The sequence below is a fragment of the Stenella coeruleoalba genome (genome assembly GCF_951394435.1).
Source record: "Stenella coeruleoalba genome assembly, chromosome: 3".
In the NCBI taxonomy this organism is placed as follows: Eukaryota; Metazoa; Chordata; class Mammalia; order Artiodactyla; family Delphinidae; genus Stenella; species Stenella coeruleoalba.
Genome location: NC_137148.1, coordinates 76,557,832 through 76,575,397, shown reverse-complemented (window position 1 = coordinate 76,575,397; position 17,566 = coordinate 76,557,832). Strand labels below are relative to the sequence as shown.

At 38.3% G+C, this 17,566-nt stretch overlaps 1 protein-coding gene across 1 annotated transcript in view; it reads right to left on the bottom strand.

Moving 5' to 3' along the window:
* Positions 1-17,566, bottom strand: part of FAM81B (family with sequence similarity 81 member B) — a gene marked incomplete at its 5' end in the record, with an annotated part of 53,121 nt that overhangs the window by 17,100 nt on the left and 18,455 nt on the right. Inside the window, 3 exons of the mRNA XM_079918630.1 lie at positions 405-534; positions 10,832-10,950; positions 16,565-16,808. Coding sequence (XP_079774756.1) covers positions 405-534; positions 10,832-10,950; positions 16,565-16,808 — 493 coding nt within the window. The remainder of the gene's footprint in view (positions 1-404; positions 535-10,831; positions 10,951-16,564; positions 16,809-17,566) is intronic.

Here is a 17,566-nt window from a genome sequence, read left to right as displayed (position 1 = left end):
TTGTAAGAGACGTAACCCATTGCAGGGATGTAACGTGATCAACTGACGTTAATGCTGAACCATTAATAGTATTATAATAGCTTCCATGGGAAATTCCTTTGCTTATTCTCTCTAGTTACACAGCCCTTGAGAAGAACCCAGAGAGTAAGGAAATAATGGCAACAGTAGAATCAAGTAGCATATGCTTACAAGGGGCGTCCGTTTTGGAACATCGGAGGCACTCATTCAATATTTGTTGATTACCCTGGCAGTACTCATGGTGTATATACATGAGCTGTCGTATTTAAACCTTTTGGAGGAGAAGAGTTCTTTTGAACAATTACCTCTTGACTGAGCTTTTTGATAAGCTATAATGATCTTACTTCCGGCAGTAACACGTAAGAGTTCCAAATATTTTCAGTTACCTTCATATCCAAGTTTTTAGAAACAGTTTCTAGGGCGGACATGAGCTCTTGTATTGTTTTTTCAAGTCGCTGGTGCTCGTGCCTGATGAAGTGAATGTCTCCAGAAAGCTTCATGATGCTGGAATCACATCTAGTGGCAAGATGAAAATTGATTGTGAGATTGATAGGCTTATACAATTTTTAATACTATAGTAGAATCCGTGCATTCATTTGATGGCAAAAGTTCTAAAGTTCTTTGAATAGTGAGTTGGCAGGTGTAGGAGCATATACAGAAATCTCCCTCATCTTCCTCTTTTTTTCCAGAGGGAGAGAAACCAGGTTGGATAATGATACATTGGCCCAAATCAAAGCACTGAGATGGAGTAGATGAAGACTTTGGGGGAAATTGGGTAAAATTTTAGATTTTTGGCCTGATACGTTAATTCAGTCATAGGAGTTCCAACAGATTTTGATGTTTTGGGCATACTCCCTGCTGCCCATGGTTAGGCAAAATTGAAACTTTTTCCTCTTCTACATTGTGTTCTCAGTCCTCTTTCCTCCCTTTAGCCTCTTCCCTTGGCTCCCAGACTATCAGTTCTCCTTTGGCTAAAAGAAGTGTCCCAACACACCAAAGTCTTCCATCCCATCGTCAAAGGACAACATCCTTTCTCTTAGCCCCAGTGAAAACTCGCGCTCCTTGAGTGGTGTCAATCAAGTGTTGTCTTAGGTTAGGACAAAAATAATCCACACTAACGTGTGTATTGAGCTTTGGCCCATTAGGCGGCATTTGGTATTTCCAGGAAGGAACCCTGGTGAAATGGGGTTGGAGTTCAGATTAACAATCTTCCCAGCATGTCAGGGAACCCCACCCACTATCCCAACTCACGGCCTCCCTTGGGAGAGAACAGGTTGCATACTGTATTACCAGTTTCAATACACTCATATTTGCATGAAGGATAGGGCAGAGAGCACTGTCGTGTTGTGTCTTTTGTATATGGGTCACCAGAGATCACTTTGAAGTTTGTCATTCTATAAAATAACTGTTTTGACTATCATCGAGTAATATTTATTAGGAATTATATTTTCATATTGTCATGCTAAGTGCTATAATATTGTTTTATGACTGTCAACATTTTTTAGGCTCTAGAAGTGAATTTCTTAAGATTTTTGGTGCCAAAGTTGAGCCAAAGGTGAGCTAAGGATGGTAATTTTCCTGAGAAACCTCTTGAAAGGGATACCAGATAAATGGTGAGGGGTGGGGAGACTGCTGGGAGGAAAAATTAGGAAGTATTCTGATAAAAAAAGGGAGCACCAAAGTCATGGACGAAAGCCATTTCACACGTTTGTATATATAAACTGTTATTGTCAGAACAACCTCTACTGTTGGTTAGAATATTCTTACGTGAGTTCACATTAAGACACCCAAAGGCTACACGGGAGTAGTTGCTGCTGCCCCCTCTCCCTGCCGCCTCTCACCCAGCGCCACCTGCTCCCACGCTCAGGGACCGCTGGTCTGTGCGTCGTAGGCTAGTGGTTGAGGATTTAGTCAGATAGATGCGTCTTTGAGTCTGGCCTCTACTACTTCCTAGGTTTGTGACCTGGGACAATTTTCTTAACATCTGTAAGTTTCAGTTTTCCTTATCTGAGAAAAAGGGATAACGATGCTGAGGTCACTGCATGTAGCTGCACAATTTGTCCCCTGCACAACTCCAGGGCGTGCCAGACATATGGTGAGGGGGACAATGTGAACAATGTCTCCCGGAGTGCTGTGTGCTCAGCTTTCCAAACCATAAGCGGCTGTCTTGAAGGGTGGACCTGCCTAGGGTTATTGAAGGATGAAGGAGGTAATGAATGCAAAATGTTTAGCCAGTGGCTGGCACAGAGGAAGCACCCACACAGGATCAGCAGCTACTGTTTATTTCCTCAAATAAATAAACAGTTGAGAGTTGCCACCTTTTCATTCTCACCCCACCTCACCAGCTTAACCCCACACGTTGAAGTCAAGGGTTAGTGGTTTTTCAAAGCTGCACTCATATTTCAAAAGGAAGTTTCTCTCTCTCTCCTTTGAAGTGATTTTATTGTTTCTTTTAAAATAACACATGCTCATTATAAAAAAATTACACATAATACAAAAAGAAAAGAACAAAGAAGAGAGTTAACATCATCCCAAATTCCACTTTTCAGAGATAGTCATTGCTAATATTTGGTTATTATTTCATTCACCATTATACAAAATACACATATTATATAGATATGATGTGGGGTTATATGTATATATATGTATATATATTACACATGGAGAGAGGAAGAAAGAAATATAATAAATTAATTTTAGAATATTAGGATTATAGGTACCAGTTTTAGTTAAAAACCTTACATTGAATTTTTTTTTTTTTTTTTTCGGTACACGGGCCTCTCTCACTGTTGTGGCCTCTCCGGTTGCGGAGCACAGGCTCCAGACGCGCAGGCTCAGCAGCCATGGCTCACGGGCCCAGCCGCTCCACGGCATGTGGGATCTTCCCGGACCGGGGCACGAACCCGCATCCCCTGCATCGGCAGGTGGACTCTCAACCACTGCGCCACCAGGGAAGCCCCCTTACATTGAATTTTAATTTAACCTAAGGAAAGGAAACTGTAGTGAAAAATGAAGAAATTGCTGAACTTCAAATATATATATATATATCTCCTCACTACAAGAGCTATTTCTAAAGAATGAAGTTATAAAAAGCTAACATAGATTGGAATCATTATACTTTTTACAACTGCCATTTCAACTTTAGACATTATCTATTGGCCATATGCCAAAAAGTGAGCAACTAAGTGTTTATATCCTTGCTCTTTCAACAGTTTTTGTTAATACTTTTCTATTTTAAAAATAACAGTTTTTATGACATTTACAGTGCGTTCTGCAACTAAATTTCCCACTCTTATTGAATCTTCATTCTATATTTAGATTCTATGTTCAATGACAGTCCTTTAAAACTATGATTTCTTATCTGAAATCCTTATTTTGATTTTTTTTTGGCTGCGTTGGTTCTTTGTTGCTGCCCGTGGGCTTTCTCTAGTTGCAGTGAGCGGGGGCTACTCTTTGTTGAGGTGCTCAGGCTTCTCATTGCAGTGGCTTCTCTTGTTGAGGAGTGTGGGCTCTAGGTGCATGGGCTTCAGTAGTTGTGGCATGTGAGCTCAGTAGTTGTGGCATGCAGGCTCAGTAGTTGTAGCGCATGGGCTTAGTTGCTCCACAGCATGTGGGATCTTCCCAGACTAGGGCTCGAACCTCTGTCCCGTGCATTGGCAGGCGGATTCTTAACCACTGCGCCACCAGAGAAGTCCCCCCTTATTTTGATTTAATTCTTTGGTTGGCCAGATTTTGTCATCCAGATTTCAAAAGAAGGATCCAGGAAGTATTGGAATCTTTACATTCATGAATACTTGAGAATGTCTGTTCTCTTATACTTGAAAAGTAATTTGGTTAAGAAGACATTATCGGGTCACTTTTTCTTTTGTTCAGAACATGATAGACATTGCTCCATTCTCATCTGGCACGGTTTGAGGTGGAGAAGTCTGAGATGACTATGTTTTTTCATTATTCTTTTATGTAATCTGTTTTGTCTACCTAGATGTCTAATGATTCTTTTTGGTTTTTCTTTTTTCTTCTATTGATTCTTTATCCTTGATAGTCAGTAACTTCAACCAGGTATCTTGGTTTAATTGTTCTTATGTACATTTTTCTGGGGTTGCAGTTTTCCTTTTGATCTACAGATTCAAATCTCTTGTTTCAAGAAAGCTTTCTCTCTTATAAGCATAAATATTTTTTTCTTCTGAAGAATTTGTTCTTTTTCTTCTTTAGGAGCTCCTCTTATGTCTCTATTGAATGAGGTCTGTGTTGTCTTCCCTGTACATCATTTCTCTAACCATTTTTATATAGAAAAGCATTTTTGTTTTGTACAGTTTGCTCATGCCTTTTTTAAAAAAATAACTTATTTTCACTTGTATGTATCCTCTTTTGGGGACTTCTAAAGTAGATTGAACCCCTGTAATATTTTAATGTTTTCTTTCACCTATCCCTGAGCAATTCCAGTTTATCTATCTCCTTTTGTTATTTGATAATCTCTTTTGGGGGGGGACCCTTTTATCTCTTATTTTTATCAAAGTAAAACATGTTTATAGTTTAAAAGTCAATAATAACAAGAAGGCTAATAACACACTGCAGTGGTTCTTGCCTCTGCCTCTCCCTACTTCTCTCAGTTCCTCTCCCAGGAGGCAAGAGCCCACCTTCACCCACACTCTCAGAGGTGCCTGGCCCAGCCCTCCTAAGCCTGTGAGAGGTCTGTGGTATAAAACCCGGTCATTCTCAGCTTATCCCACAGCTTTAAAACTGGTCTCATTACATCTGCTCAGTCAGTTTCCACATGTCTGTCTGTCTTCTAGGTTCCAGTGTTTCTAGGCTGATATCCCCTGTCTTTGTGGGTTTATGTTTTAAAGGGAAAACTCTTTTTTACTGTAGACTTAGTGGGGCTTTTGGAAGGAGCAAAATGACATGCGACAGTTCAATCAGCAATCTTCTTTTATCTCTTTTGTTTACTCTTAATTTCTTTGAAACCAGGAGAACTTTAATTTGAACTCTTCCTCTGTTTTTCTGGGTAATTCCTGTCATGAGATACATTCATCAGTCTTACACTTTTATCTACCTATGTACCTATCTATCGATCGATCGATCGATCGACAGTGGTGGTGGTTTTCACGCACAGGCCAGATTCTTCCTAAGTCCCACTTTCACATCTTCCTGAGATTCTGGCCACTGGCCTATGACTGAGAGTATATATATATATATATATATATATATATATATATATATATATTTTTTTTTAATAATTTTTATTGGAGGGCTTCCCTGGTGGCGCAGTGGTTGAGAGTCCGCCTGCCGATGCAGGGGACATGGGCTCGTGCCCCAGTCCGGGAAGATCCCACATGCCGCGGAGCGGCTGGGCCCGTGAGCCATGGCCGCTGAGCCTGCGCGTCCGGAGCCTGTGCTCCGCAACGGGAGAGGCCACAACAGTGAGAGGCCCGCGTACCGCAAAAAAAAAAAAAAAAAAAAAAAAAAAAAGAAATAATTTTTATTGGAGTAGAGTTGATTTCCACTGTTGTGTTAGTTTCAGGTGTACAGCAAAGTGAGTCAGTTATACATATACATATCTCCACTCTTTTTTAGATTCTTTTTCCATATAGGTCATTACAGAGTATTGATTAGAGTTCCCTGTGCTATACCGTAGGTCCTTATTATCTATTTTATATACAGTTGTGTGTATATGTCAGTCCCAATCTCCCAGTTTATCCCTCCCTGCCCCCCTTACTGCTAGGTAACCATGAATTTGTTTTCTACATCTGTAACTCTATTTCTGTTTGTAGATAAATTCATTTGTAACCTTTTTTTAGATTCCACATATAAGCAATATCATATGATATTTGTTTTTCTCTGTCTGACTTACTTCACTCAGCATGACAATCCCTAGGTCCATCCATGTTGCTGCAAATGGCCTTGTTTCATTCCTTTTTTATGGCTGAATAATATTCCATTGTATGTATGTGAGTTAGTGTGTGTTTGGTGGAGAGAAGATCACTTCCTCTACTCAGCCTTATCGTTATCAAATCTGTTGTTTCTTTAGGTCCAGGGAAGAGGGCACATCTCCCCATTTTCTCCTCAAAAACCAGATTGGTGTATCTCACAGCAAATCATCATGATAGAGTCTTTCATGTGATATTATCGCCTCCTCTCCTTCCTCAGCCCGTTGCGCCCCAGCTGGTTTCTCTCAGGCATGAAGTGGCAAGAAGGGAGGCCCCAGATGATAAATAGCACGATTGCATCTTCAGCTCTACCCACTCTGCTCTTCTGTGTTGCTGACCTGAATCTCTCAAGGGACATTTCCTATCTCTCCTGTGACTCACCCCATCCCCTAGGTAACATTGCTATATTCAAAATATTTGGTCTATGCCTTTCTGAATTATGCCTCTTGATTTGGAGGAAATCATTATGTTTAAGGTCTAAGGAGAACACTATCAGTCCAAACATCTCAGTATTTGCTAAATGTGCTCTGTTTGCGGTTCGTGGTTATGGCAACTTCCATGTTCTAGTAAAGATGAAGTTTTTTGTTTTCTTCCTTTTATTTTTACTGGCATTGAGATGTCTCAAGTGGAGTAAAAATATCTTTAATGAGAAGTCCCCACTCTTTTCAAAAGTTGACAGTATCCAAATAATATCGTTATTGTTTCTCCAAAGGACATGACTTATGCTTTTAATCCCACATCAACACAACATTTTTTTTTCATCTGCAGATCTGCCTTGGGGTCCCATATAGTCAAGTGTGGATAGAGGGTTGGCCTCCTCTGGCTGCTTCTACAGATTGTAAGCCGTCTGTGTTGCTGCCTTTTACATACCTGCCTTTTTCTTTCTTTGCACATGAGACTAATCTATCAAATACAGTACAGAGTGTCAAAAGCAGGCCAGACAACTTCGCGAACCTCATCTCATTGGAAGTATTTGCTTTTAAACTGCCACTATATTGGAGTGGAAAATAAGATATAAAATTCAAAGCACATTGTTGTTATCAAATATTGAGTTTGATTTATGAAGCAGTAAAAGGTTTGCTAGGAATTATGTTAAAATAATCAACTTAGGACTTCCCTGGTGGCACAGTGGTTGAGAGTCCGCCTGCCGAGGCAGGGGACACGGGTTCGTGCCCCGGTCCGGGAAGATCCCACATGCCGCGGAGCGGCTGGGCCCGTGAGCCATGGCCGCTGAGCCTGTGCGTCCGGAGCCTGTGCTCCGCAACGGGAGAGGCCACAACAGTGAGAGGCCCATGTACCGCAAAAAAAAAATCAACTTTGTCTCACTTATGCCAAAACGCTAACTGGAATTAAGGTCAATATATGTGGGAAAAAAGTAATTAATCTGCCTCAGCTGGTCCATGGGTCACTTGCCTGCAAAAATACGGAAAAGAAAAAATGGAAGTGTGAATTTAAATCTCATGGGTTTTAGCCAGAATCTGTCTCAAATCACTAGATTTAAGAAAGTTTCATAAAAGGGAGACATTTCAAGGAAAAATAAGACCTTGTCCTAAAATCACTGCTTCATATTAAAGGGGAAGGTAAGTAAGCAATCAGAGAGCAAGTTGGAGGAATAGGGGGCTGTTGATTTTTCCCTCCTCCCTCAGATGCACCAAATAACCAGCAAAATGTGGATCAAGTCCTTCTGAGTAAAATTCAGAAACTTGTTTAGAGACTTCTACACATCAGGCAACTAATACCCACATCAAACTGGGTGGAAAAAGTTGAGACACACCCATGCCATAAGCCCCATCCCTGGTGCAGCACCTTACTGTTGGGAGGAAACCCCCAAATCCGATTCTCCATGGGGAGCAAAGGGTGTGGACCATACATCTAGCTGCCACCCAAGAGACTGGCTCCCAAATCACCTAGCCCTGAGACCCGATGGGGCTCATCTGTGAGTCCCTTGGGATCACAGAAAACAAAGAGGGCATTTTAAATGGTCACATGATTTAAAAAAAATGGGCAAAAACCTGAACAGATATTTGTCCATAGATGACGTACAAATGGCCAACAGGTACATGAAAAAGAGCTCTATATTACTAATCATCAGGGAAATGCAAATCAAAACCATATCACCTCATACCTGTTAAGATGAGAATTATCAAAAAAATAAAAGATAACAAGTATTGGTGCAGATGTGGAGAAAAAGGAATCCTTCTACACTGTTAGCAGGAATGTAAATTGGTATAGCCATTATACAAAACAGAATGGAGGTTCTTTTAAAAATTAAAAATAGAACTGTTATATCATCCAGAAATCCCCCCTCTGGATACATATCCAAAGGAAATGAAATGAATACCTGGAAGAAATATGTACTTTCATGTTCATTGCAGCAGTATTCATAATAACCAGGATATGGAAACAACCTAAGTGTCTTTGGATGAATAGATAAAGAAATTGTGATACACACACACACACACACACACTCTCTCTCTCTCTGAAATTTTCAGCCTCAGAAAAGGAGACATTGCCATTTGCAACAACATGGATGAACCTGGAGGACATTATGCTCAGTGAAAAAAGCCAGACACAGGAGGAAAAAACTGCATCATTTCATTTATATGTGGAACCTAAAAAAGTCAAATACATAGAAACAGAGAGGAAAACAGTGGTTATTAGGGGTGAGGAGGTGGGGGAAATGGGGAGACGTCGATCAGGGGCACAAAGTGGCCGTTCTGTAGGCTGCATAAGTCTAGAGACCTAATGCACCGTGTGATGACTACAGTGAATAATGCTGTATTGAAGAATGGAAATATGCTAAGAGAGTAGATTTCAGGTGCTCTCATCACACACACATAAAGGTAACTCTGTGAGGAGAAGATATGCTAATTAGCTTGACTATAGTAATCATTTTAGTATGTATATGTATATCAAATCATCATGTACACCTTAAATACATACAACATTTTGTAAAAAGGAAACAAAAAAAAGAAACTGGAGCAGAACAAAAATAGTTGCACATCTTTTCCTTGATATTATTCCATTCATCTCTTGGCTTCATCTGAATCTGTTTGTGACTTTGTCTTGTACGTAAGAGAGGATTTACAAGAATGAAATAGTAGGGTCTTAAGTGGTTTGCAGAAAAAAAACTAGTTGAAGTGTCATCAGCACCAAGTTGAACCAAATTCCAAATTCCATTCAAGAGATTTTTGGTGTTTATCTTCTTTGTAAAATCATGGCACATCTAAGTAGGGTGATGGGTTTGCTGGGGTTTGTTTTATTATCTTGCTTCATAGCTTACCCAAATATTATAAAGATTCTTTTCCATGTATCAAATATTATAGAATAAAATATACAATTTTATATATTTTAAAATATGTATACATATAATATATAATTATATATGTATATACGTATGTATGTTTATGTTTGTGTATACACACATACACACACACATATGTACTAATCCTGTAGATTCTGTTTTCTGAATGTCTGTTACGTGCTCTGGACTTGCATGGCCAGTGCTTTCGTTTAGACATTTCTCACCTTGATTGCTACAATAGCTTCCTTTCATCTTCATGCCTTCTTTCTGTACCCCACCAGTTTGGCTACTACTAGAAGGTCACTAAATGTCATCCCCTTACTTAAAATCTTCCCATGGCTATTTATAACTTTCTACATAAAGTTTAAACTTTTTACCTTGGTCAAAGATCCTCATCACCCAACTCTGGACCATTTCTCTAGCTTCATCTCCCAATCTCCCATCTCTCCCTAAGTGCAAATCCAAAATAACATAACTAAAATACTCTTCTCACAGGTAGCCCCTGAACATGTCACAGTCATTTACCCCTCAGTTCTTTTGCACATATCTTGCCTCCTATGTGAAGTGCCTTTCCTTTCCTTCCCTGTTAGTTAACTGCTACAAACCTTTCAAAATTCATGTCAAGTGTCACCTCCTCCAGGAAGCCATCTTTATGCCCCCATCTGATTTGGATATTCCCATAGCACCCCAGGCTTTCATTATAGTGGTCACCTCATTGATTTATGTTTTCCCAGGTAGACTTTGAATTTACAGGAAAGGGACCATGTTGCTGAAACCCTGAATATTAGCACACTGCCTGGCATATAGAAGTGTTTAATACTTTTTTTGTCGTTGTTGTTGAATTGAATGGACGGATAAACTAGAAGAGGTTTGTCTTAGGTGTTAATCACCTAATTCTTATTGGTCATTAATAATAATTATTGGTCATTAACACTTGAGAGCAGATTAATGAGATGAAGGTGGGGGTATTTCAGGAGAGAGGAGAGAGGTGCTGGCAGAAGATGTAAAGGTGGAAAGGTGTCCACGCTCAGCCACTCACAAGTCATCTTTCATGTGTCAACCAGAGTGGTCCTGCCATTGTCAATGCCTACAAATTTTTGCTGAACTGTACACCATGAATTCTTCCAACTTACAAGTCTCATACAAAGGATATCATTTAAAATTTTATTCACTTGACCATTAAATCCCTTTTGCTAGGCTTCTATATGTAATTATTGTATATTTTAAATGTTTTAATCACTAGATTTGATACATCTGGGGATCTTGTGTGTGGTTTCAAGGGTATGTCTTTGTATAGATGTTGGCATTTGGACAGCTGAGGGCTGTAAAGACAATACTTGTCATTTGCAGATGAAACCAAACGGGGCATTCTGTATGAGAGGTCCTTTATAGAACCCTTGGATCTCACAGGGAGCATGAGGCTTTCAAATTTCATGATACATTTTCAAATTTCATGATACACTTTCTCATCATTTAGCTTAAAGGCAGTATCTTGTTTTCTACAATATGGGACTTGTTTAGGGATGAGAACTCAGTGGCCAGCAACTGACCACTAAGCATTAGTTAACACGCTTCTTCTCACCTGGCTACTCTTCCTCGAAGATCTCCAACTCCTTGAAGGTGTTTGGTGTTTAGGTCCTGTACTGCAAAATTAATTCCTGTGGCTGCCACGTCTCGAGTTTTTATTTGTTCCTCCAACACCTGCAATATTTGAGTTAAAATTCCCATTAATTTCCCATCAGACATGATAAGAAAATATCATTTAAATAGAGGTTACAAAATTGGGTGCATTTCCTAGTTAGGCTGATAGTGTAAGTGAGTGAGAGGGTCCTGTATCGGAGAGAAGCCATCTTTGCTTTATTTGAGGGAGATAGTGATGGCGTTGAGTCCTGCCGATTGTTGCCAGGTGGGCATGATGGTTCAACGATGTCTCAACAGAAGCCAGAAATCCAGATTTTATGTTAAGTTTCTCATTTTAAAATATTGACGTCTTATTCAAATTCTTTTACAGACACCATATGGGCCAAACAAAACATATTTATTGTGTTATTATGGCCATGGCCATCATCGACATAAAAGCTTTTCACAAAAACCTCTTTCAGAATTGGTGGTACAGTTTAGAAGAAGGAACCTTTCATATGGCATCAAGCAAGGCCCTTTACAGATTGAATCAGAACCACAATGAAGCTAATACAATTAACACAAGCAAATCTGAATCAAACTGTTTCACATACATGGAGTGAAAAACATTTATTGTTTTAGATTTTTTAGAGAACATGAGAAATGTATGGCTTGAGTGTGTTCAGATTTTGCCGAGTATCCTTTGTCATGCCTTCATTATGTCTTGGTGTTCTGAAATGAAGCTGACTGTCCTATACCACCAGGTCGGTGTTCCCCCAAACAGTGGGTTTTAATTTTTGGCATTCATACATAAAAATTAAAAAATTTTGCTTGTCTATAGAAAAAATTTATATCTTGCTTGACATTCAAACAGGTTTCAAAGTAAAGACATAAAAATTAATTTATGTTTACTCAGAAAACCGTTTAGAGGATAGGAAAACACAACCAACTTTTTGATTTACCGAAACATTAAAGGTTAATTGCTATAGTTTACCAAGGCCTGAACCATGTTAAATTTGTGATTATGAATTTTTGGAGGAAAAGAAGGAATTTTATAGGAAATGAATTATAGAAATTTCAAAGACTATATACAGAATCTTACCCATTTGTAAACTGGCAGATTGAGACAATCCAAGAACAAATATAGCTTTAACTGGAGACGTAAAAGTGTCAAGAACACTAGCTAGAGGTGTTTTTGTTTTAGCTTGTTTGTTGGCTTTTGCATGCCTATAGGTGTTTTAGTTCGTTCGGGCCACTATGAAAAAATACCACAGACTGAGCAGCTTATAAACAACAGAGATTTATTTCTCACTATTCTGGAGGCTGGAAGTGCAAGATCGGGGTGCCCGCATGGTTGGGTTCCGGGGAGAGCCTTCTTCTGGGCTGCAGATTGCTCACTTCCTGCTGCATCTTCACATAGTGGAAGGAGCCAGGGAGCTCTGTGAGATCTCTTTTATGAAGGCACTAATCCCATTTATGAGGACTCCACTCTCATGACCCAAATACCTCCCTAAGCCCTCCTGATACCATCACATTGGGCAGTAGGATTTCACATATGAGTTTTGAATGCGGACACAAATGTTCAGACCATAACAGTAGGTGTTGTTTTGCTTTGTTTTGTAAGGAATAGTGATAAAAAGGAACTTGCCCTATTAAATAGTAAAGCATTTTGTAAAAACGAGGATAAGTAATTGAGTGTAGCTAAATAGCTGAGTGTAGCTAAATAGCTGTGTGTAGCTAAATCAATCATTGTAATTTAATGAAGATCTTTGTAAATGTAAGAAAGAAATATGCTATATATGAGACTCAAAATCCCTGGGGAAGGAATTTCACAAATGCTGTTGAGATTTTTGGTTACTTATTCAGAAAACAGTTTAGATCCTTACCTTACACCATACATGAATATAGATTTTAGAAAAAAATAGATTTAGAATATTAAAAAAGTTAAGCCATAAAACTAACAGATAATAGAGATCATTTCATCTTTGAAATTTCTAAAGGAAATTTCTGTTCTTGAAAGTAATGAGGGAAGTCACAAACCAAAATATTGGAACATTTAACTTTATCTAAAACTTGTAAAAAACAATATAAATATAATTAAGATATAAACAACCAACTGGAAAAACATTTATGATAAATGTTACTGCCAAGGGTTTCAATGGTGTGTTGCAATCATTTATACACCTGTCCTTGAGAGCCGATTGTGCATGTACATCTCTTCCCATCTTTGTGTTTAGTAACATCAGTTGGTTTTCTAAATCAATCATAGTGAGAGTATTTACACCATGGAAATAGGCAAACACTATAAACCAGGTATTTTATCCCTCAGAAAAAAAACTGATTGCTGATTGTTAAATATTTACCAAAGCATCACTGCTTATTATTCTTTTTTTAAAATAAATTTATTTATTTATTTTTGGCTACATTGGGTCTTTGTTGCTGTGCACGGGCTTTCTCTAGTTGTAGTGAGTGGGGGGCTACCTTTGTTGAGGTGCACGGGCTTCTTGTTGCGGTGGCTTCTCTTGTTGCAGAGCACAGGCTCTAGAGCGCAGGCTCAGTAGTTGTGGCACATGGGCTTAGTTGCTCCGCGGCATGTGGGATCTTCCCAGACCAGGGCTTGATCCCATGTCCCCTGCATTGGCAGGCGGATTCTTAACAACTGTGCCACCAGAGAAGTCCCACTGCTTATTTTTCTTAATAAAAAAAACTCATAAATAAAAACTAAAAAGCACTAAAATCCAAAAATACAAATTGGCAAAAGACATTAGATAGATTATTGACAGAGAAAATGTAAATTGTTATAGTCACTTTTAAAAAGTGAAAAAAAGGGAAAGATCTCATTTCTATCTCATCAAATTAGCAATAATTAAAACAATAAATCTCAATGCTGGGATAGGTGCAGTGAAAAAAGCACTCTCATATAAGGCTAATGGAAGTGTAAATAGACCAATGTGGCAATATGTGTAAAGAGCTTTTATAGTGTTCTTACCCTGCTAATTCCATTTCCAAGAATGTATACAATAGGAATAATCCAAATGTGGACACATTTATGCACAGCAATATTTCAATATTAGGAGAATAATTAAGCAAACCATGAGGTACACACCATGCAAAGAGCTTTTAATGACATACGAAAGGGTTTATGATATAATTTTATATTAAAAATTGTGCTTACAAATGTAGTCTCAGCTTCCTAAAGGGAATGCCTGGAAAGACCAGAGGGAGATGCATCTAGGTATTTGTAGAGAATGTGAAATTGTGAGAACTTTTTCCTAGGTTTTAAAATTGTTTCCTAAACTTCCAAATAATTACAGTGAACAAGTATTGCTTTTATAAGTTGGAGGAAAAAAATGCAATTAAGCAATGTTGTACATGAAATGCTCTTTTCCTGAATTAAAAATAAATTAATTTTCAAACTTTAATTAGCTGCCAGCTTAAAAATAAATATTTTGATTTAAAAAGGAACAAGCAACTTAACACAACATCGTAAAGCAACTATACTCCAACAAAAATTAATTAAAAAAAATAAAAAGGAACAAGAAACTTAACTGCTACAATTATTGTTGATTAAACAAAAAAATCTTTTTTTCATTTCTTTTAAAAACCCAAGTCAAGCTTCTGCTCACACTTGGATCTAACTTGCTGGCTAATTTACAAATAGGCTGATCTGACTAAAGAGTTTAGGTTTTTAAAAAATACTTGGATAGCATCCATTTCTCTATAAATGCTTATTACTTTATAGTCTTAGTTATTTACTAATGGTAGTTTAATACTTTCTTCTTCATAATGTTTTAACTTCATATCTATAGTCTTTAAATACTTCCTAATTCCGTTTTCTGCGCACAATCAGACCAGTCCTTGTCATTTTCCCTATATATGCCAAACCCTTAACAGGATTGCAAATATTTTGACATTTTTATGGTATTTGGGAAATGCTTTGGCTTTGTCTTTTTTCAGAGCTAATCTAAGGTAGTTATTATAGGAAAAGAAGCTCTTAGCAAGATTTCAGATATCTGGAAACTTTCTTCCCCTTAAAGCTAATAGTATTTTATTGGGGTATAATTAATATGTATTAAAATATATAAATCAAAATATATCTCTGGATGGATTTTGACAAATATAATCAACTATGTAACAAACACTGAAATCAAAATATAGAACATTCTAGAAGCATTTTGATATTTCTGAGAATGCTGTTCTCTTTTCAATTACCAAGAAGTTTTGACTCCTAAATTAGGATCTTATTTTAGTCCTGGTGCTGTACTTGATTTTCTCATCATCTCAGAGGCACTGAGCCATGTGTCTCTTGTCACTTTCATGAAAGTTCATTATGCCTGGAAACACCTTTGACCACTTTGAGAAGTAACATTGACTCTTTAGGTCCTGCTGTCAATTCGATATGTGCTAAATACCAAACAAGTACCTTTTAAAAGCTCACCAAGATTTTTTAACTTTCCACAGTCCCTCAAATGCAGTATGGCATTATGGGGTCTACAGACAGAAAATAAATTAACAAATATCCTTAGCCTTAAATGTATAGTCATGAGTAAGTCATTGCTGGGTCAATCTCATGGTTTTTGTTTTTTTGTCTAATCCACTATTCTATCTGATAGGAGAAAAGGACATTATTGTGTGAGGGCACTGTTGTCAATTCTCACAATTCCACACGTTTTGGGCCAGATTTTTAAACTGTATTCTCTGGAACTTTTGCCTGAAAGTTGCTACCCCAGAGTCATAATGCTCATTAGTACTTTAAAAACTCTGAAAGACCTGTAATAAGAATCTACTTGTCTTGGTTTAACCCAAGCATTTCATTTTTTGATCAGAAGCTCTATTTTTCCTCTAGCACCTTAAACATCATTCATTCATTCATTTATCTGTTCAAGAAATATTTACAGATTGCTGACTGCCTCTCACACACTGTCATCAGTTTGATGTGGGATTTAACAGTGAACGAAATGAAGTCCCTGTCCTCACAGAGATTATATTTTAGAAGGGAAACACACTAAACAAATAAAGACCATGGTCATTTGCGATAAGTGCTATAGATAAAAATAATGTAGGGTTTAAGGGGGGTTGTGACTGTTGGGGTGAGGAGGGGGTGTTTTATGGCATGTCAAGGAACCACCCTCTGATATGATGATTTTTGAGCAGGGACTGAAGGAATGAAGAATACTTTATAGAAGCATCTAGGGGAAGATGATCCACCCAGAATACACAGCAAGTGCAAAGGCCCTGAAGCCTGAGCATGTTTGGGGTGTTCTAAGAAGAGCTGGGAGCCCAGTGTGGCCAGAGTGAAGGAGAAAGGGGTAGGAGATGGGGTCAGAGTGTGATGGGCCTATGAACTAGCATTCCCACTGCCTAATGAAGACCTCTGTTTGAAATGATTATATTAATAGAATCTTGGAGATTAAGATGAAAATAAGCACCTTAGCACAATGTCTGACATTTAATGTTAGACAGTTGCCTTTTCTGTCACAGAGACATTCAACAAACATTTTCTGAACGTAGAATTTCCTTCTACTTTTTGACAGAAATGAGAAGTTGAAATATTGACTATTTCCCTCTGAGGCAACTAAACTAAAATCATTTAAACTTAAGTAATAGTGACTCATTTCTCTAGTTGAAAAATGACACTGGTGCTTGATAAACTTTGTCAAGCAATGATGCCAACATATGGGAAATAAAGAACTACCTCAATGTTCTGGCTGAGTTTTTTGACGATGCTGGTGATGGTCTGGATGTGGTTTTCCAGAAGCTTCCTGGCAAGTGACTCCTCCTTTTGAAAGCCATGCGTCCCCTGAAGACAGGCAGAGATATCCTCCTTGACGTGGAAAGCTTGTTCAAGGAGGAAAGCTATGGTGCGACCCTGGTTGTTCAGTCTGTCTTCTAGCTGACTTCTCTGGGTGTTTGGAATGGCAGGAAGAAAAGAATGACCCCTGGTCCGGAAAAGGAAACAACACCGCGGGTGTTACAAGGATGAACTGGACGAGCCAGAACCAGATCTTGCATCCGCACTCCTACTCCTGTATATATAAAATCCATATATATAAAATCCTATATTTTCTCCCCCGTGAGAAGTCTGTCTGTTAGGACTTTAAACCCTGTGTAGTTAGAATTTCGGTTTATGTCTCATCTGAGAACTGGATCCGACTTATGCCCTAATCTTGTATCATGTATTTTTCCTGTTTCCCAAGCAGGAATTGTTCTACATTTTACCTGCTATTCTAACAAGCCAAGTTGGAGCCACATAAATTTCATGCCTGATGATTCTATCCTGAGGAGAGAGCTGCTTTCTAATTGCTGGAAGAAATAATAGCTCAAAGGCAAAGATTAACAAAAGAGTCAGAAGGTCAACAAAAAGTAAAAAAATAAATTAGAAAAGGAAAATACAAAGACTAGGGCTATTTAGTATTCGGGCAAAGAAACATGTAAAATCCCAATGGCTCCTACTGGCATTAGCAAATTACTCCTTCCCTTCACAGATGAACTTCTTGGAGAACAACTTACTTTTGTTGTGTCTTTTTCTTTATTTAATTTACTTTGCTTATTTTTGTGACCTAATCTCGAAGTCATACCCCATAACTTTTGCTTTAGTCCATTCCCTAGAAGCAAGTCACTAAGTTGTGCCTATATTCAAAGCAAGGGGAGTTAGTCTCCACTTCTTGAAAAATGGAGTGTCAGAGAATTTGTGGTC